This window comes from Sinohyriopsis cumingii, chromosome 5, assembly GCF_028554795.1.
Source record: "Sinohyriopsis cumingii isolate HCF-2022 chromosome 5, ASM2855479v2, whole genome shotgun sequence".
Lineage (NCBI taxonomy): Eukaryota > Metazoa > Mollusca > Bivalvia > Unionida > Unionidae > Sinohyriopsis > Sinohyriopsis cumingii.
The window spans coordinates 44222423-44245218 of NC_142965.1; the positions used below are offsets into that span (position 1 = coordinate 44222423).

General features: G+C 38.8%; 1 protein-coding gene across 5 annotated transcripts in view; it reads right to left on the minus strand.

The window, feature by feature from the left end:
- Nucleotides 1-18526: 18526 nt before the first annotated feature.
- LOC149799046 (uncharacterized) overlaps nt 18527-22796 on the minus strand; it is a 36882-nt gene continuing 32612 nt past the window's right edge. For 4 of the 5 annotated variants that reach the window (XM_089958013.1, XM_089958014.1, XM_089958010.1 and 1 more), the window contains one exon: nt 18527-19235. In XM_089958013.1, coding sequence (XP_089814139.1) covers nt 19077-19235 — 159 coding nt within the window. In that variant the 3' untranslated portion in view covers nt 18527-19076. The remainder of the gene's footprint in view (nt 19236-22796) is intronic. The other variant, XM_089958016.1, reaches the window with a different exon arrangement.

A 22796-nucleotide genomic window follows, 5' to 3' on the forward strand; every position in this document is an offset into this window, starting at 1 on the left:
ATTTGGTCATTTTCGACGACATGTTAGGAGAAGACGAAGAAGAAATTAAATTGTGGTTCACGCGCAAAGGGCATCACCGTAATGCCAGTGTCATTTACATCACCCAAAATTTGTTTCAACAAAGTAAAGCCCATCGCACCATCAGTCTCAATGCACATTACGTGGTCTTGTTTAAAAGTCCTCGAGATAAATCGCAAGTGCAAGTCTTAGCCAAACAGTTAGGAACGCCTTGGCTGACTCAGGCGTACGACGATGCCACTCAAACGCCACACGCCTATTTACTCGTCGATTTGAAACCTACCACTCCCGAGGATTTGCGATTTCGTACCCACTTGTTTCACCACTGGTGCCAAGACGGAGGGCCTGTCCTGTACACGTCTCCGTCCTCGACTTCATTTCACTCCCCATAAAAAAATCTATAAAAACCTCAGACCCTTTTTCGTCTGTCTCACACAGTGTGAACATGACGTCCCTTCAGTCGCATCTTCCCGTCAAATTGATTCGTGCCTTGTATGGCATCAGTCGAGAAAAAGATCCACAAACACGAGCTCGTGTCTTAGAAGCTAGTCTCAAAGAAGTCTTACGATGGTTCACGGTGACGGCACGTCAATTACTCCAAGGAATCATTCAGATTCCTCATCAAACCAAACGCTTTTTCGATCGAAACAAAGTCGCTTTGGTCCAACTGGCCGATCCCCGCATCGACACTCAAACCAAAAAACAAATCATTTTGAAACCTGGAGGGAGCGGTACTCCAGGAGGGGTCATCATTCGCTCACTCTTAAGATGGGATCCTAATGCCCCCAAAGTTATGCCGAAGACAAAAGTCCAACGAAGCCCCAACAAGAAAAAGAAAAAGACCAGGTCCCCAAAGAGAAGAACTTCTCCAGTGGCGGGACGCTCCTCTTACCAGACACCACCCCGGAAAAAGAAAAGAAGCCCCCAGAAAAAGAAACAGAGAAAAAGTCCCCAGAAAAAGAAAAGTCCACAGAAGAAAACTAGTCGCAAGAGAGGCACTTCGGCCAGGACGCAGCCTTACACTCGCAAACCACGACCTGCCACAGCGGTGACTGTGTCTCCGACAGCCTCACGTTTATCCACTTCTCCGTTGATGTCACCAGGAACTGAAGAGTACTTGGAGACGTTAATCACACCAAGAACTTCTCCGTTGATGACCCCCAAAAGAACTTCCCCAGTGGCAGGACCCTCCAATTTAGTGGCAGTGGCTGCTGCTCACAAAGTACCTTCTCCCAAAATCAAAGTCCATGAAAGATCGGGCATGTTACAAAGTTTACTGGATTTGTCCAAGCAAGAACTGACTCGATTTAGTCCGTTACGTACCCCTGCACGACGTGTCATGCCTGTCATGAAGTTGATACGCCGTAAAGACAATCAGTGGCGACGCGTTCCAGTATAAAAAAGGACTGTGACCAAGTAGGGTATCAGTGTTCTTTTGGTGCTCCTAAAGACTCAAAGATGTCACCCTCCAGAAAACCCCAAGGAAAGAAAAGGAAAGGACTGCCACCACGTTTAGCCAAACATGGGGACCTGTTATCTGTCCTGTCCAAAGCTTCTCCACCCCTACGAAAAAAACTCATTCAAACGGCCTCCAAAGAGGTCATCGATACCGTGTGCGAATGTTGTTTGAACGTTTTGAAAGGCACGATCCCTTTGTCCAAACACCAGAAACAATGCTTAGGCAAACATCGTCACGTTCTTCGCCAAATGGTTCAAAAGAAAATTCCCATTCGTCAAAAAAAGAAGATGTTGGTCCAACGTGGAGGCATTTTGCCTCTCTTGTTAGGCCCCATACTGAAAGGAGTCTTGGGAACCATGTTGGGAGGACTGGTGGGAGCAAGATAAAAAGGCCTTCGAAAGTCCCAAGATCTCAGAATCGACCCCTGACAACCCCATGGAAGGACGAAAACTAGCTTTAGTGCCTTACAAACGATGGATGGAATACCATCGGTGGCAAGAACAACGCACCCCGCATTTACCTCCCAATCCCAATTTGAGCGAGATGTCCCAGTTACAACACGAATTGCAGTCCTTGATGGATCGCCAAGATTTGTCCGAAACAGAAAAATCGCAAAAGTACGGTCAACTCTTGCAACGACTGCAACTCTTTCGCCAGAAAGCTTTAGACGAAACAGCTCTACCCACTCTGAAAGATTTTAAGACCTTGATGAAAAGTCCAGCACCATCACCAGTACCAGTGCCAGTACCAGTGACCAAGACAGAAAAAGGAAGAGAAGAAGGGTTTCAAACTCCACCAGAAAAAGTACGCAAGTTAACAACACCACCTACCTCCAGAATTGGATGGATTAAAAAGATGATGGCCACCCCTTCTTCATCACAAGAGAAAAAGAAAGTGAAGACAGAAGTGAAGACAGAAGTGAAACAAGAACCGATATCCCCCGCTCAGACATCCTCCTCCTCCTCTTCGACACCTATTGCCGGTCGCACACGCAAAGCATTGCAATCCAAGAAAATACCCCAAGAGAAAAAGAGTAGCATCCTCCAAGAGTGGGTGCCTTATTAACACACCAACCAACACAAAATAAAAATGGAAAAAGTCTTAACCAGCATTTACTACGATCCCTCCCATCCTGCAGGTTACGCAGGAGTTCAAAAATTGTATCGTGCTGCCAAAACGCGACTGAAAAGTCTCCGTTTACCTCAAGTGCAACGATGGTTACAAGAACAAGCTACCTACACTTTACACAAACCCATTCGACGCAAGTTTGCCAGAAGTCGCACCCGAGTGGAAGGCATCGATCATCAATGGCAAGCCGATTTAGCCGATGTCTCTCATTTGGCCAGCTACAATCGTGGCTACAAATTTTTGTTTTGTGTCATCGACGTCTTTTCCAAATTTGCCTGGGTCGTGCCCTTGACTTCCAAATCCAGCAGCGAGTTAGTGCGAGCCCTGCAACGAGTGTTGAAACAAAGCGGTCGTCACCCTCTTCGATGGCAAACGGACAAAGGCACCGAATTTCTGAACCAAGCTTTCCAAAAAGAATTAAAGAAACGTGACATTCATTTTTTTACCACCGAGAATCCCGAAACCAAAGCCAGCATCGTGGAACGTTTTCAACGCACTTTGAAAGAACGCATGTGGAAATATTTTACGCATCACCACACTCTGAAGTACATCGACATCTTACCGCACCTGGTGCAAGCGTACAACCAATCTTACCATCGAAGCATCGGACGTGCCCCGCAAGACGTGACTCCCGACAACGAAGTGCTGGTGTTCGAGCGTCTGTTCGGTACGTCCCCGACGAGGGCTGTCCCCAAGAAAAGTGGAGAGTTGACCGTAGGAGATTGGGTACGCATTGGCAAAACCAAACGCACTTTCGACAAAGGTTACTTACCTAACTGGACGACCGAATTGTTTCGCGTCACTGGACGAGTGCATGGCCGTCATCCTGCCGTCTATAAATTGGAAGACATGAACGGAGAAGTACTCAAAGGAACGTTTTATTTGCCCGAGTTACAACGTGTTACCAAAAAAGAAGACGACGTGTACGACATCGAAAGCATTCTCGAACGCAGAACCCGTAAAGTGGGCAAACGACGTGTCAAAGAAGTCAAAGTACGTTGGAAAGGATATCCACCCAGTTTTGATTCTTGGATCGACGCTTCGCAAGTCATCGACTATAAAAAGAAGTGACCATCATGCCTTTTCACACAGACGCAGCTACGTCGACCACTCCTCCTTCACCTAGTTCTTCTGTGCAAGATTTACAAAAACAACCCTTGTGGGTGTGGTGTGGAGAACGTGTGCCTAAAACGCAAATCGTCTTTTTCTGCCAAATCTTCGTGGTGTATTGTGTCATCGGGGCAGCCATTGCCAATTTGAGTTTGCAACAAGGAGACAAACAATTGTGGACCATTTTATTGAGCAGTTGCATCGGTTACCTGCTTCCCAATCCTTCCCTGAAATTCTCCTCGAACGGAAACCACGGGAACCTTGTGTCCAGTGCCAGTGCCAGTCACCAGTCCAACCACAACCAGAACCCCATTTTTGGTGGAGACACGCCTCTGACGTCCAGTAATAACCCCTCGGACAGCCACAGAACTCTGGAATTATGAGTCACCAAAACCAATTTTACTTAACCTTACCCAGTGACAGTTCCATGGAGGTGTTTCCCCACAACACGTTGTGCTGTTACACGGCCAAATTACCTCAGGCCATCCCCTTAGATCACGAAGCCCATTGGGAAGTGGCTTTGGTAGAAATGATTCACCCAACACAAATCAAAAACATCACTGAAACTCAAAACACTTTTGACGTCGAAATTCTTGACCCAACAGTGCAGCAAACCATGACGACCACTTCTCAACATAAATCACTTCCCAAGACCCCAATACCCCGCAGCAGTGACACTTCTCCTCCTCTTTACGTTTATCACTTTAAAATTAACTCAGGCCATTATTTTAGTGGTCAACATCTGGTGGAGGCCATCGCTGACAAATTCTATGCAGCCTTTGACAAAGTTCTGACCGGACTAAAAAAACGTGTCACCATGGAGTACCACAAACTGTCTCACCGTCTACTCATCAAATTTGAAAGTGAGGAAAAAAGTATACGTATTAAATTTTGCCCTGGATTGTATGACATTCTGGGTGGAGACCTCAATTTGGTCACGGATAAGCATACCAAAACGATTAAAATGGCAGAGATTGACAACAACGGGCATTTTGCGAGGTATTTTCGTTTCCCGGTAGAACTGAACCAGGGACTGAATTTGATCTTTGTGTACTCCGATGTGGTGGAGTACAACGTGGTGGGACACACCTCCGTACCGTTACTGCGTGTCATTCCTTTCAAAGTAAATTCTGCCATGGCCACTGAGGAGGAAGGTGGAAACACTTACCACGTTCACCGCGAATTTGTCCATCCTCATTATTTGCCCGTCAGCAAGTCGTATTTGGACACGGTCAACATTGCTATAAAAGGAGATCTGGGACAAAATATTCCATTCACCAAAGGAAAAGTCACGGTGAAACTCCATTTTCGAAAACGGTTCTCTCACGACTCGTAAATAAGTCATGTATCCAGTGTACCAAGGGGTTGCTCGACAGCGAGGACACGGTTTAGGAGATATGTTAAAATCGGCCTTTCGTTCGGTGGCCCCAGTCTTGAAACCGATGGTGACACGCGGATTGCACGCCTTGAAAGATGCGGCACTGACGCAAGGCAAAGAATTTCTCCAAAATGTCATCATCGACAAACAAAACCCTAAAGAAGCCTTCATGAGGGCTGGCAAAAATGTCTTGCTGAAAACGGGCAAAGACATTTTGGGTCGACGAGACACACCTATAAATGCCCTGCACGCTACCGAGTCAGGCATTCAGCAAGGACAAGGCAGAAAGAGACGACGAAGAAAACACCCTTTCACCAGACTTCAAGCGAGATAGATCAAGAAAAGAAGAAGAACCGTTCGAGACTTAGACGTTTTCGATTATTGAGAAAGAACAAAAAAATGATGCACCGAGAGTCTTGCGCCTGTTCCAAGACGGAACTGGATCTGTTTGCCATGCCCCCCACCATGATGACCATGCAAGAATCCCAATGGGTGGAATTTCATCCCGTCTCCTCATTGGCCGATTCCGCTCCCATCGAGTTTGAAATCAAAGGACAGCCCGAAGATTACATCGATCTGAATAGCAGTTACTTGTACTTGAAAGTCAAAGTTCAAGATAAGGATAATGGTACAGTAGGAGACGATGAGAATATAGCTCCTGTCAACAATTTCATGCATTCCTTGTTCAGCTCAGTGGACTTATACTTGAATAACAAACTGGTCAGTAGCAGCATGGATACATACCCTTACCGTGCCTACCTGGAAAATCTCTTGACGTACGGAATAGATGCCAAGGATACTCATCTCAATGCCTGTGTGGTATGGGAATCTAATGAAGCGGGCAAGTTTAAGATAGGTGACGCAGGTACCAATGATGGCTTTGGGGAAAGAAAAAACAGAATCAAAGATGGAAAGAGTTTAGAACTGATGGATCGTTTGCATTTGGACATGTGGTTGCAAGAGAAATATTTGCTAAACGGCGTCAATGTCCGCTTGAGACTGAATCGCAGCAGTGTCGCTTTCCATTTGTTGGCTGATGACACTGCTACTAAGACTGGCACTCCTAAAAGCAAAATCGAAGAGGCCAAACTCTACGTACGACGCGTGGAAGTGCTACCCAAAGTGGGAAACGACATCAGTCAAACGTTAAGCAGAACAACCGCCAAGTATCCCATACGACGCGTAGAAGTGAAAACCTTCACCATTCCCGCTAACCATCATTCCATGATCGAAGATCATCTGTTCCAAGGACAGTTACCCAAGCGTTTAATCCTTGGTATGGTCGAGAATTCAGCCTTCAACGGAGCCTTCGATGAAAATCCTTTCCACTTTCAACACTTCAACGTGAAGAAAATCGAAGTCAGTCGCGATGGCAAGACCTTGTGTACCCGACCTTTCGAACCTGACTTTACCCAGAAGAATTACTTGAGATCGTACTTGTCCCTGTACGAAGCCACCGGCCAGTTAGGAACCAACACCAGTCACGGCATTACGTACGAAGATTATGCAGGAGGCTATGCTTTGTGGGCTTTTGATTTCACTCCAGACCAAGGCAGCGACGAGGGACATTTCCACCCTATAAAATCCGGCCAGATTCGTGTGGAACTTCAGTTTGCAAATCCTCTGCCAGAGACAGTGAACGTCATCCTGTATGCCGAATTCGATAATACCATAGAAATCAACAGTTTGAGAGAAGTCATTCTAGATTATTAGAAGCCATGGAAGACTGTTATCCCTCTTTACCTAGTGGAGAAACTTTGGAGATGGAATGTGAGGAGACCCTGGAAAAAGAAGAAGTAATCATGATGAAGTCAAGATGGCCAGAACAAGAAGCCCATTTAGTCTCCTGTTTTGCCAAACACTTGGTCGACAAAATAACAGAATTGATCAAGAAAAATTGCTATGGATGTCAAAACGATCATCCCAGTCAAATTCAACACGATAAATGCCTGATGTTGAGTCAAGAAGAAAAATTGGACGAGTATCTGGACGAAGCTTGGAGTCTCATCTCGGACAAAGACGTGTTGCACCAGTGGTATAAAGACTTGCGTGAACATTCTTGTCCACCATTAACCACTCAAGAGATCCATCGTATCGAAGCTCTCCTGAATCAGAGTGAGGAAACAGAACGAATAACCGTTTATTCGTCAGACATTTTCAAGCAAAAAGTCAGGATCGAATTGACAACTTATTATTACCTGTGAAGAAGAAGAAAAAACCACACAAATGGATACCTGGGAACTTCATTACCTTTTGAACCACAGTTCGTATACGGCTTCTTGGAATCCTGTCGTCTGTACTAAAGATGAACTCCCTCATCGCAAACCTAAAGACCATCAAGCTTACGTGATCAACACGGACGACAGTCATCTCCCAGGAACCCACTGGGTAGCCGTCTACTTTCCTCAAGAAGGATGTGTGGAATATTTCGATTCGTACGGATTGCCCCCTTTGGAAGACGATATCATCGACTTTATGAGAAGAAATGCTCAGATCACCCGTTTCAATAATGTGAAATTACAAGGCACAGATTCCTTGGTGTGTGGACAGTACTGTGTGTATTTTCTGCATCATCGCAGCCTGGGCTATTCCTTAGAACATTTAGTGACTCATTTTGATCCTCGTTCTTCTGCTAGAAACGATGTGAAAGTAGATCGATGGTTTTGTGACCATTATGCTTATCTTTTGTCTCAAGCTAGGAAACGTAGTGTCCATCAATGGCCTAATGATTTCCAACAGTGGAAATCACGATTTCATTCACAACGTTGTCAGCCTTGTTTAAAGTAGATTGTACATTGAGAAAAAAATGTTAGTGATTTGAAAAAAAATTGTTTGATGTTATAGTGTTGGATTATTGTTAAAAAATGTTAGAGTTGTTGTTTAGTGTTAAGTGATTTTTGAATAAAAAATGTTGTGTTATGAAAAAAATGCCTTTGTGGTTTGTTTAGCTATAAGAATGTTGGATTGATGCTCTTTCATTTCTTACTATCCCTCTCATGACACTCACTAAACGTTGCGGCTCGAAAACCGTGTGGGGGATGTTTTCCTTCACGTCCGCGCTTTGACTTTAAGAACCGGGTTATTTCCAGTCTAACCATCCATTGTCGACTCATCCTCCTAAGAAGATGTGCTCCAAACTAGCTAAGCTCAACGAAGCCTACGTGAATTTGCATAGGGTCAGACACAGTCTGATACCGAAGCCAGAAGAAATAGAGAATGTGAGAATGTTAAAAATCACTGAAGACCTGATAGAAGAGCTCTTCAGAGAAGAAATGAACAGGGAAAAAGAAGAATGGACAGAGAAGTACAGACTTCAGAGACAGCAGCAACAGCAACCTGAAGCTGACAGAGGCTTTGTCGATTGCCGTATCGACACCAAAGAGTTCTTCTTCTCTTTCCGAAGAAGCAGACCTATCGCCAGAAAGTATATCCTCAGAGGACATCGCATTCTTAGAAACTAAAAAAGAATGCCATAGCAAACAAAAAAAACAGCCCTTTTCAGGGCTACCCAATACTCTAGAAAAGAAATAACGATCGATTTGCCAAAATGTGTAGGTAGAGTAGTGTGAAAATAAACACTAACTCTTGCTTTTAAAAATGTGAGGGTAAGTGTTGGTGTGTTTGTGTTAGTAAGAGCTCAAGTAAGTTGGTGTGGATAGTAGATTAAAATGATATCTTTTCTTAGTGTTTGAGGTGTATATTTGGGGTTAGATTGGATTGATTTGTGTATGTGGATAGTCTATTGAAGTGATTTATAAAAAATTTTAAAATAGTGATGGGTAGCATAAAAAGTGAGTGAGTGTTTCTTTTAGGTCATGATCTAGGTAAGATGAATTTTATGTTATTAGGGGGATGTTTTCCTTCACGTCCGCGCTTTCAGTATAAATTGAAACTCGTTCGGCAGTCCAGCTACCCTTGTTGATTGATCAACACCAAAAAATGAACACGAGACTTGAGAAACTGTTGGAGCTTCATGTGCATCTGGAATATGCCAGGCGCATATTAAATGAACTGGCTGCGGAAGCCATTGTCGAGGAGGGAAAGATAAGAGAGGAGGAAAGAAGAAACAAAGAAGAGGAGGAGAGAAGATATAAAGAAGAAGAAGAAAGAAGATATAAAGAGGAAAGAAGAAACAAAGAAGAGGAGGAGGAAAAGGAGAGAAGAAATTTCAAAATCCCAGAGAGCGAAAATTGGGATTCTGAAGCGACATATCCTGCCTCTGCTCTCTCCCCCCAAAAGGTAAAAAGTAACTGGGGGATAAGATGTGTATGTGGCGCAAGGCCTGGAAGGTGCCACCATTAACCAGGTGTCCATGAAGTTCCAAACAAAACAGCCCTTTTCAGGGCTACCCAATACTCTAGAAAAGAAATAACGATCGATTTGCCAATGTGTGTAGGTAGAGTAGTGTGAATATAAACACTAACTCTTTATTAATAGTGGAAGTGTATGTGTTTGTGTGTTTGTGTTTGTAAATGATGAAGTAAGTTTGTGTGAATAGTAGATTATGGGTTTCTTTATTGTTTCTAGCGTATGTGGAGAGTATAGTTGTGGTTATATTATATGAAATGAGAAAAGTGGGGATGTTTTCCTTCACGTCCGCGCGTTGTTGGGTCATGATCTAGGTAAGATCAATTTTATGTTTTTAGGGGGATGTTTTCCATCACGTCCGCGCTTTCACTATAAGAACCCACAGTGTTGGTTGTTCAAACCATTCTGCAAAGAATAAAAAGAAGATGGCGTCAAACCAAATCGACAAAATACAAACCTTGCAAGACGTTTTAGACAACTTAGGAATAATGGAACAGATGCTATTAAGACTGGTTGAAGACCATTATTCCTATAGTCCCCATCGTGTGAAGATGGAAATTAATAACTTAAGGAAAGCAAAGGACAAGATTAGTGGTGTCATGAAAGAGATCAAGGAGGAGAAGGAGGATGAAGAGGAAAGAATAAGAATACGCAATTGGAACGAAAAAATTGAAAAAGAAGAAGAAAATGAAAAGAGGAAGAAAGAAGAGGAGGAAGAGAAGAAGAAGAAAGAAGAGGAGGAGAAGAAAAAAAAGAAAGAGAAGAAGAGTGTAGGAGATAAAATAAGAACTTGGTGGAGGAAAAGAAGAAATTAGAAGAAGAAAACCCAAAGGCCCTTTTCAGGGCCAGCCATATTTCTCGAAAAGAGATAGCCTTTCCATTGCCTACCCCTTTTTTTATTTTTTAGAGATAGAGACCCTCCCTGTTTCAATTTTACATAGACCCTATACAGTCCCAGGGGTTTTTTGACCATGTTAAATTTACATAGACCCTATATTGTCCCATGGGTTTTTGGCCATGTTAATTCCCATAGACCCTATATTGTCCCACGATTTTTCTCCATGCTAAATTTACATAGACCCTATATTGTCCCAAGGGTATTTGTAATGATAAATCCCATTGACCCTATAATATCCCCCTTAACTACTACTGTGTAAAACTGCACAATAAAAAAATAATTCGATTTGTGGAAAAAGACTTGTTTTAATTTTTTTTTTTTAAATGGGGGGGGGGAGGGGAGGTACCTTTGCAATTTAGAGATGAGACGACAGACAAAATGCGATTTGGTGTAGATTTGAGTGGATTTGGGTGTTTCGTAACACCGCTGTTAAGAACCCGAACTATTCGGGCCGTCGAGTCTTATATGTATTTGCTGGCCGAGTTTTCCCGCCAGACAGAAAATCTCCAAGGAGGCCAAATCCATCATCGAAGATGTGGCTACAATTTACCGAACCCGTTTTTTTTGATGTGGCGAGAAACTGCAGGGAATTCAGTATGGTCGGCAATGGAATGTTTGAGGATGAACAATTCCCTATGGCAATGATGATGCATAGCCATCATCCTTAGAACTGCGTAAGCAGAGTATAAAGGAGAAACTCGCTCCATTTCGTTGTTCCGGTGTGGATGGCTGGTTTGCAGGGAGTATGGCAAGCATGGTAATCTGCCTTGCGGAAGGCTTTCCCGCTGGTACCATTACTGGCCGTACCATGAGATTGGCTGGGCGGACGGATCAATCACTAAAATTTCTATCACGATCTGTTTGATTAGTTTTATGCCAGGCTAGATAAATGAAGCCGTAAACCTGACTAAATGGACATATCTATCACTACGTTTCCAGTAACAGAAATGGCATGTTGCTGTAAGCACATTATGGCAGAAAAATCTATTATTAGGATTTCCATAATTGTAGAGAGATGAAGCTGTAGACCTGGTGACACAAACGGAACTTTCAGTAAGATCCCCTGGTCGAGATGGCTAGACGTGCTGGATGGACAGCTCAACTGGTATGATGATAATGGATAGATATATTGTAGTAAAGCATAGATTTGTGAAAACCCCATATGCCCGGACTTACAGGCCCAAAGATCATGCTAGGACATGCAGGGGAACTTAAGCACACACTGCTTAAAAATGGCAGTACACTCCTCCATTGTATCATAACTACTTGCAGGAATTTAAAAATTGTATGTCATTGTCACCCTCTTTCTTGCGTTGAACTTGTTGAATTATTACACTTCACTGACAGGTTTCACTGCAATGATAAAATAAAACAAAATACAACGAAAATTAATAAATTAATGAGTACCATATAATTCATACACTGCATGGTACTGACATAGTACATTTTTGTACATGCAAAGTACGACATGCACGTATCTTCCTTAGCCTTGAACTTCTTGCATTTCTTACCTCTGTCAAAAGGTTTCACTAAATCAATGAGATAAAACACAACAAAATTGTATAAATTAATAATGTAGCATTTTAATTTCATGCTAAAACAACACCCATCACTAAATGCATGAGTGAGCAATAGGCAGTTCGAGCGAAACTGTTCATATCAGCATGCATCAACAATAGTTGGTTGTACCATGTGGTCTAAACATTACCCAGTCTGAGAAAGTGTCAAATGTTCTCAAAACTCAAATAGTAATATTATCATCCATTTAGGAATGAATATTAATCCACATAAATTCTAAATCCTGTATGCATGTAAAACAAATCTGGCTTTGAATTCACTGGTGGTGTCATGTATGATGCTGCTGTATGAATCAAACTTAAAAACTAGTGAAACCTGGTGGTGGCAAGGTGGGGTAATGGGCAACAGTTATTGCCCTCTGTCTATATCGAATAGATAAGACAAATTTTCGTCTTTTTAGTGGGTCAGGCAGTAACAATATAAGCACATATTCTAATATCTTAACGATATCAGCAAACATTTCATCTTAATGATATCAGCAAACATTTCCAGTTTGATCAAACTCATCTAAGATCTTAACGATAACAGCACACATTTCATCTAGGGTCTTAATGATATCAGCACACATTTCCAGTTTGATCAACCTCATCTAAGATCTTAAAAATATGCGCACACATTTCATCTAGGGTCTTAACGATATCAGCACACATTTCCAGTTTGATCAAACTCATCTAAGATCTTTAAAATATGAGCACACATTTCATCTTAATGATATAAGCACACACTTTCAGTTTGATCAAACTCATCTAAGATCTTAACGATAGAAGCACACACTTCCAGTTTTGATCAAAAACAGAATGGAAATATTGCCTCCTGAGTGCTAGCATGGTTAACCAAGCTGATAGCAAAATCATCTCCTTAATATGCATAGATCTTGCTTATTATGAAACTAATCTGAGGTTTCGATTTTCCATAATTTGAGTGAAATCAGAAATATGGACTCCACAGTAGTAACGGACACACGATGCCCAATTAACAACATATAATCAATTGCATTCATGTTAAAAACATACAAATATTCACCAGTATACAATACACCATTGACAAGTGCACATAAAAATAAGTTATTACAACCTCGCAAAAATAAACATATTCATTCTGAGATACCAACTCATTATCACACTTATGAGGAATCCTAGTATTAATTTTTAGAAATCTACTGACCTGTCTAGAATGGATAATGCATTTATCAAAAAGTCTTCAGGATAATTATTGCATTTTCCTGGAAGCCTATACACAACTATACAGTCAGAATGTGCCACAGTAGTGGTTAATGTGCTGGACTAAAACTGAAAGGGTCTAGGTTCAATCCCACCATCTGATTAGTTTATGTTGGCTACCATGACATGAACTTATGCAAGGCCATCAATCCCATAGCCTGAATCAATCCCATAGCCTGATCACTAAAAGAACCGGTGTTCCTGTGCTGCAAACATGAAACCAAAGTGAATTATATACAGTCTGGAACAATTAAGATGCACTGTGAATAAATGGTGTATCCAGTCTTCCAATTTCCAGTTCTTGAATTCTTGCAAACTTCTGGACCAAAAAACCCATAAATTTAGTCTTCCTTGCAAATTATATGCATCTTTCTTTTCTCTTCATATCTGCTGCTGTTTGTACCTTTTAGTCAGATCAGTTACTTACTTCTTGCACTGTTTCTTGTACACAGAAACTAGTCTACCAAACTATGATGTTCTACCTGTATCCACACAGAAAACATATATTCAAATTTTAATTACATATAAGTAAAATTTTCTGGAATTAAATCAATATTAATTTGTAAAGTGCAATTTTCACAAAAAATTCATAGTAATTCAAAAAAATCTGGAATAGTTGGCATCTGTGCTTATACTACAGGTTTTACAGCACTCAGAATGCAAGATATTCCACTGGTGCAATGAAAGGTTCAAAGTTTATCATACTGAGAAGACTGGAAGAAAACTATTGTGGATTTCTAAAGTGAATCAATTATATGGCATGTGTTTCCTCATTGGCACTCCCTATATGTAGTATTCTCAGAAAGCTGTCATCATTATTACTGACAAAGAATTGTGATACTAAAATGATTCGGAAAAAGGCAATGACTGCAGTTTAACTACACACTGGCACATGAAAGGTCTTATTGTACTGAGTCAATCTGATCCATGTTCCCTGCCAGAAACACATCATGGTAGGCCAAATTGGCCTAGTCATGAAAGGTCATTATGTAATGAATCAATATGAGTCCAGTTCCCTGCCCAGAAACACATCATGGCAGCCAACTTAGATAGTCATGAAACATCACATTGTACTGAGTAAAGTTCCTGCCCAGAAACACATCATGGCCAATCAACTCGGTCTAGTTATGAAACGTCATATTATACTGAATGAAGTTCCTGTCCAGAAATGCATCAGGGCAAGTCAACTTTGACTAGTAATAAAAGGTCATGTTGTATTTAGCGAAGTTCCTGCCCAGAAATGCACCTTGGCAGGTCAACTCAGTCTAGTCATGAAACTTCGTATTGTACTGAGTGAAGTTCCTGCCCTGAAACACATCATCGCAGGTCAACTTGGCCTAGTCATGAAATGTCATAATGTACTGAGTGAAGTTCCTGCCCAGAAACACATCATAGTAGGCTAACTTGGCCTAGTCAAGAAGCAGAAATGCATCTTGACAGGTCAACTTGGCCTAGTCAAGAAATGTCATAATGTACTGAGTGAAGTTCCTGCCCAGAAACACATCATGGCAGGTTAAACTGACCTAGTCAGGAAAGGATTCCAATACCCATTCTTTAGGTTGCAAGTTCAGCATGCTTAGCACCAAGCTACAATAACTTGATTCTATATACAAAAGAAAAGGAAAGAATTCTATTAATTCTAATACCTCTTTCTGGTCCAATATTAACAAGAGACCACCCACCCTAAGAAACCAGTTTTTGTTTTCAGAAAGGACCCTCAAGACAAGTTTTGTTGTACTTTTTTAAATATTGTAATCATAAATCAAATGGATAATTTACTGCATGTAACCACTTCTAAGTCTTGTCCAATTAATAATGTACTGTATGTATTCACTTCTAAGTCTGGTCCAATTAATAATGTACTGTATGTACTCAATTCTAAGTCTGGTCCATTAATAATTTACTGTATGTACTCAATTCTAAGTCTGGTCTAATCAATAATTTACTGTATGTACTCAATTCAAAGTCTGGTCCAATTAATAATTTACTGCAATATACTCACTTCTAAGTCTGGCCCAATTAATAATTTACTGTATGTACTTAATTCTAAGTCTGGTCCAATCAATAATTTACTGTATAAACTCACTTATAAGTCTTGTCCAATTCATAATTTACTGTATGTACTCACTTCTAAATATGGTCCAAATAATAATTTACTGCAATATACTCACTTCTAAGTCTGGCCCAATTAATAATTTACTGTATGTACTTAATTCTAAGTCTGGTCCAATCAATAATTTACTGTATAAACTCACTTATAAGTCTTGTCCAATTCATAATTTACTGTATGTACTCACTTCTAAATATGGTCCAAATAATAATTTACTGCAATATACTCACTTCTAAGTCTGGTCCAATTAATAATTTACTGTATGTACTTAATTCTAAGTCTGGTCCAATCAATAATTTACTGTATGAACTCACTTCTAAGTCTGGTCCAATTAATAATTTACTGTATGTACTCAATTCTAATTCTGGTCCAATTGATAATTTACTGTATGTACTTAATTCTAAGTCTGGTCCAATCAATAATTTACTGTATGAACTCACTTCTAAGTCTGGTCCAATTAATAATTTACTGTATGTACTCAATTATAAGTCTGGTACAATTAATAATTTACTGCAATATACTCACTTCTAAGTCTGGTCCAATCAATAATTTACTGCAATATACTCACTTCTAAGTCTGGTCCAATCAATAATTTACTGTATGTACTCAATTCTAAGTTTGGTCCAATTAATAATTTACTGCAATATACTTACTTCTAAGTGGTCCAATTATGTACTCACTTCCAAGTCTGGTCCAAATAATAATTTACTGTATGTACTCAATTCTAAGTCTGGTCCAAACAATAATTTCCTTGCAATATACTCACTTCTAAGTCTGTCAAAATTAATAATTAACTGTATGTACTCAATTCTAGGTCTGGTCCAATTAATAATTTACTGTAATATACTCACTTCTAAGTTCTGTCCAATTCATAATTTACTGTATGTACTCAATTCCATGTCTGGTCCAATCAATAATTAACTGCATGTATTCAATTCTAAGTCTGATCCAATTAATAATTTACTGTCCGTACTCAAATCTAAAGCTGGTCCAATTAATAATTTACTGCAATATACTCACTTCTAAGTCTGGTCCAATTAATAATTTACTGTATGTACTCAATTCTAAGTTTGGTCCAATTAATATTTTACTGGGATATACTCACTTCTAAGTCTGGTCCAATCAATAATTTACTGTATGTACTCAATTCTAAGACTGGTCCAATTAATAATTTCTGCAATATACTCAATTCTAAGTCTGATCCAATCAATAATTTACTGTATGTACTCGATTCTAAGTTTGGTCCAATTAATAATTTACTGGGATATACTCACTTCTAAGTCTGGTCCAATTAATAATTTAATGTATGTACTCAATTCTGAGTCTGGTTCAATTAACAATTTACTGTATGTACTCAATTCTAAGTCTGGTCCAATCAATAATTGACTGCAATATGCTCACTTCTTAGTCTGGTCTAATCAATAATTTACTGTATTTACTCACTTCTAAGTCAGGTCCAACTGCAAAATGCATAGAACCACAACTGCTGTGTGTAATTTATTAATAGTTATCAGTAAATCAAACTGCATAGACCCTGATTTGCTTGTACATTATACAATGGCAGATCAGAGTCTAGTTTGTTTGCAGTTGGACACGACTTGTAAGCACAATTCATTTTTTAATTTAGGGAAAACAAAGTTATCAACAGAGAATGCAATGTTCAATCCATGTTTTTTCATAGACAGGGCAGCAATGAAAGAAGTGTTGTCACTGATCACAAAGTAGCCAAAAATCTTAACTGAGATTCCTTAATCATTCTCATTCAGGGCAACTTAGTGCAACAACTTGTTTGCTCAACATTCATCTCTGACTTGCCTAGTTTCAAACAAATTGGACTGTTCCACTACATGTACTTTACCTCAATAAATTAGCCAAATGAGCTCTCACACGGCAATCCTCAAATGACTATAACACACAAAATCATCCAAACTATTGTCAGTCAATTAAGTAATTTGTAAATTAGCCAAATGAGCTCTCACACGGCAATCCTCAAATGACTATAACACACAAAATCATCCAAACTATTGTCAGTCAATTAAGTAATTTGTAAATTAGCCAAATGAGCTCTCACACGGCAATCCTCAAATGACTATAACACACAAAATCATCCAAACTATTGTCAGTCAATTAAGTAATTTGTAAATTAGCCAAATGGGCTCTCACACGGCAATCCTCAAATGACTATAACACACAAAATCATCCAAACTATTGTCAGTCAATTAAGTAATTTGTAAATTAGCCAAATGGGCTCTCACACAGCAATCCTCAAATGACTATAACACACAAAATCATCCAAACTATTGTCAGTCAATTAAGTAATTTGTAAAATAGCCAAATGGGCTCTCACACAGCAATCCTCAAATGACTATAACACACAAAATCATCCAAACTATTGTCAGTCAATTAAGTAATTTGTAAATTAGCCAAATGGGCTCTCACACAGCAATCCTCAAATGACTATAACACACAAAATCATCCAAACTATTGTCAGTCAATTAAGTAATTTGTAAATTAGCCAAATGGGCTCTCACACAGCAATCCTCAAATGACTATAACACACAAAATCATCCAAACTATTGTCAGTCAATTAAGTAATTTGTAAATTAGCCAAATGGGCTCTCACACAGCAATCCTCAAATGACTATAACACACAAAATCATCCAAACTATTGTCAGTCAATTAAGTAATTTGTAAAATAGTGGAAATGAATCACTGAGTTCCTTTAATCTTAAACTTCCTTTATGACAGTGTACAAAGTGCTTAGGGGTGATGATTCTCCATGTGAATTAAGTGTGAAGTCATGATGACTCTATAAGCATTACAAACAAAGGTCTTGCTTATATTTCTTCTTTTTTTTATTAAGATTTTTTGGAAAACATGTTTTTATAAATGCAAACTCACTGGGGTTTCAGGAGTTTAAAAAAAAAATCATGTTTTTCTCGAGTAACATACTACCATCTGGCAACAATGTAAATACTGAATATTTCCAGATTTCATTTCTATAAAATCAATGTTGTACATTAACTGTTCACAACCTTAAAAAATAATGGTTGATTTTTTTCACACATAAACATCTTTTCACATTAGAATAAAATAAAATTACTGACAGTTGTTTATTAAATGACTTACATCGACAAAGAATAAATAAATCTTTTGCTTACATATGTAAGAGTATTAAACCAGAAATTTAAATGTCTGGTGTTATTTTACTTTCACTAAGTGTATCCATGTCTTGACTACTATTCAACTGACAGTGCATTCATTCTCTAAAGTAAAATTTTGATAGGTACCTAGAGAATATTAATGTAAAACAAATATGAAGATGTGATAATTTGTTTATTGACTCCCATGTTCTGACAAATAAAGCTCATATGATTCTGAAACAAAAAGGGTACATGCATCAGCAGGATTTGTTTTAGATGTCTATAAAATGCTTTCATCTTTCATCAACAGAACTCATTCACACAGACAAAAAATCATCAGTAATCAATTATGTTTCTGCATAAATGTTTTATCAAAATATTTTGAAGAATACAAGTGTCTCTTGTGAAACTGTTGAAACTTATTTAATAATTTTAATTTTTAGATTTAAAGGCCTTTGGTTTGAAGCTTTACAGCTGGAGTAGGTTATATGGTGCAGAGACAATTGGAGCTGGGAGCAAAGTGCCTTGCCCAAGGACACAGTATGGTAGCTGATCCAGGATGGTCCAATGGTGGGAATCAAACCTGCACTTTATAGTTGTCAATCCAGCATGCAAACCACTCAGTCACTGCCGCTCAAGATGTAGAGTCTTGCAATAAGTAATCAATAAAATCATGTTTTCACTGTAAAGTTGCAGTTTTAAGAAGCCAATCATACAAATCATCCATTATCTAGGGCACATGGCATGCCTGCCCCCGTCTACTGGAATCTGTACACCAGTGATGAAGGATGCATCATCTGAAGCCAGGAAAGCTATCATGTTGGCAACCTCTTCCACCTGACCAGGACGACCCAGGGCATGTGTAAACTTTGTTCTCTCCAAAAACTGAAAAGGAAACATGAGACTGAACAAAGAGAAACTAAAAATCGTTAAATGTAAATAAATCTATGAATGCAGAATGTGTGTTACTGATGAAGGAAAAAGGCATAGTTCTGAAACCCAATGGATGTGACAAAGCTTGCAAATTATTTAAATGGCAGAAAAAATCTGGTTATTTTCTTGTCAATATCCATTCCATGGTTTAGTGTCATCTGTGTAATCATGCTAAGTATTAAATATACCCAATTCATTCAAATAATCAGATCATCTGGGTCAATTCCGTTTTTTTGGTATAGTTGTGCGCTGAAGTTAGCACTGACAAAGTCTAAGTCCCCCCCAAAATTTACAAAAGAATATTAAACTTCAGTGTTTTGTAAAACACTTCTCCCTGTACTTCCCACATTGTACTCTCCTCCCAAACCAGTCACTCTAGAGTCTAGTCCCAGTGGGTGAGCACAGACCCAAGGGCCAAGTTTAGCTGCATACCTTAATTTCATTTTTATACGCCCAATATGTGTACATACATGTATATGGTTACAGGGTGCATGGGATCTAAAAATATTTCCTGGTATTGATCCAAGGGCTGAATCTCTGAGGGTGGAAATGTCATTTGCATGTATAAATTTGTCCATTGATGCCCACTAAGTGCATATATGGTTTATAGAATGGGATCTCAATAATTTCCAAGTTATAAACCAGGGTTCCAGGAGATAAATGATGGACCCCAGGGTCCATGTTGGTTTCTTGTATGTATAAATTTGTTGTTTGATACCATAAATGTGCATGTGGTTACATGGTGGGTATTTCAAAAGGTTCATGTTATAACCCAGGGGCCAAGTTCCTTGGGGTAAAAAAGACTCATGGGCATATGTATGTATATAATTGTTACCTGATATTGTCTTTTCACACCCAATGAAAAAAAATACCCACCTTGTAACAAATATATAAAAACCATTTAAACTGCATGAAGATATAACAGATCATCTACATATAGATAGAAACATGCCAACCAAATTAACCTAGTCTGTGTGATGTCATTATTGATAACTGTGGTAACAAAACTCCAGGGATGGACAGAAAGACTTATGGAAAGAAAAAAAGAATCAAAGCACGATGTCACAACTGCAAGTACAAACAGTAGGTTCATAACAACAGTTGAGGGGGGTATAAAAGTCTGTCTGCCATAGCACACTATCAACATGAGGCACAAGTGGGCTTGGTATCACTCACCTGGCAGACATTACTAAACAGTTAACCATTTCAGAATGTGGGATAATGTTGAATTATAAGAACACAACTATGTAAGTATCTCACAAGCTTTGTATCATGTCAGTCTTACCAGATTTACTCAAGTCTGATAAAATTTCTTTCCAAAGATAAAGATATAATATGCATAGTCTCTCGCTCAAAATTCATCAGTGGATTTCATGCACAAATTTAAATTATAATTCACAGGTGTTTTTGTTGTTTTAAAGCCATGGGATTTTATTCTTAGTAATTAAATCTGGAAGCATTTCATGAGAAAAGTATATTGGGATAGTTTCTTTTGTTTATTACAAGCTAAAAGGTACAAGATGCAAATTTTAGATAACTTGTGAGACACAGCATCAATTATGAAATCAATTATGACAATACCATAAAATAATGCACAATACATGTGCTAGCACAATTACAAATATTTCAGGTCCTTTAACATGGTAATACTAGCTATTGTCATACTCTTTTATTCAACATACAAAACTTGCTTCCAGATATTTAAGAACATCAAATGTGGGGAAGTTTTTGTGAATAATTTCTAATTTGTCTGCAAATAAATTTTTCAAGTTAGACATTTGTTCAGGGGGAAGTGTTCTTCTTGGAGCAAAATCATTACTGAAAATAATGCAGCTACTCCCCCCACCCCTAGTGTAAAGAAATTCTGATCTCTAAGGACAACAATGCACATAGTTTATGATAGACTCCAATTTGTACATTGGTTTTAACACGAATGCATCAAATCAAATACTGCAAAGTTATCTTTGTCTACAAAAATATATAATTATAACAGTGTCTTAAGATTGTCATAATTCATTGCTTTTACAAACCAGGTGTCTTAAGATGGTGATAATTCATTGCTCTTACAAACCAGGTGTCTTAAGATGGTGATAATTCATTGCTCTTAGAAACCAAGTGTCTTAAGATGGTGATAATTCATTGCTCTTACAAACCAGGTGTCTTAAGAAGGTGATAATTCATTGCTCTTACAAACCAGGTGTCTTAAGATGGTGATAATTCATTGCTCATACAAACCAGGTGTCTTAAGATGGTGATAATTCATTGCTCTTACAAACCAGGTGTCTTAAGAAGGTGATAATTCATTGCTCTTACAAACTAGGTGTCTTAAGATGGTGATAATTCATTGCTCTTACAAACCAATCTTGTAGCCAATTATTTCAACTATTCTGACTGTTACTTGTTACAATTTAGTTTTGTGCCTTTGTTCAACACTTATAAATGAAAAATTATTCATTTTAATCTCTAACAATGCTCCATTTAAACACAGATGGTACCCAGGAATGGCAGTTTTTGAAAATGTATACCATGGTACTCTGATTACTCAAATAGTTTATATTTATTTGAAAATGATACAAAATTCTAAACTGCATCTAGTGATGACTATCCCATACTTAAAATGTCCATCATGGTTTCAAGTATGATATATTAGAAAAACAGCCATAAGGTATTATTTTGCTAATCCGTATCCATTCTTTACATCAGATGTATATATCTTGTACTGTAAAAATGTTTCTTTAAAATCTGGTTTTGCATCTTTTTGAAAGGGGAAGAACTAGGTGAAGCCCCAAAAATGTTATTCAAAATAGTCAATAGTATGAGTTATTTCCCCTGTTTTACTTTAGAGACAAGAAGGATTGTTAAAAGAAAACAAAGGCATTATAAAACATATGAATTAATAACTATTTATAACTGTGCTGAATTTCATTAATATGCACAGATCTCACTTGTAATAAAACAATGGACATCTGCATAATATAAGGGTATATACTAAGTTTAATAAAACTCTTAATCTGGAACAGTCACTCAAGCACTGGCAAGATCAGCCAGCCAATCAGATGTGATCAAGTCATCAATATGCATTGATCAGCCAATCAGATGCACGATCTCCTCATCAATATGCATTGAGCACCAAAACACTGACAAGATTTGCCAATTATATGCATGATCACCTCATCAATATGCACTGATCACCAAAACACTGACAAGATCAGCCAAACAGATGCACAATCACCTGATCAATATGCATTGATCATGCTCATATGTAGGATCATCATGACTTAGATCTATTTTATCATACTTACGTCAGCTCAGAAATACAGTCTCTGTAATGGCAACTTTCTCAGTGACACAGATGCAAGATCACCTCATTAATATTTCAGGATCTCACTCATTATTGATATCATGCATGCTATTATATAAACCCAGAAGTTCAATCAAAACTGGATAAAAAATATGGCCTCCAGACTGGCAAAAAGCTCATCCAATCAGATGCAAGAAAACCTCACCAATATG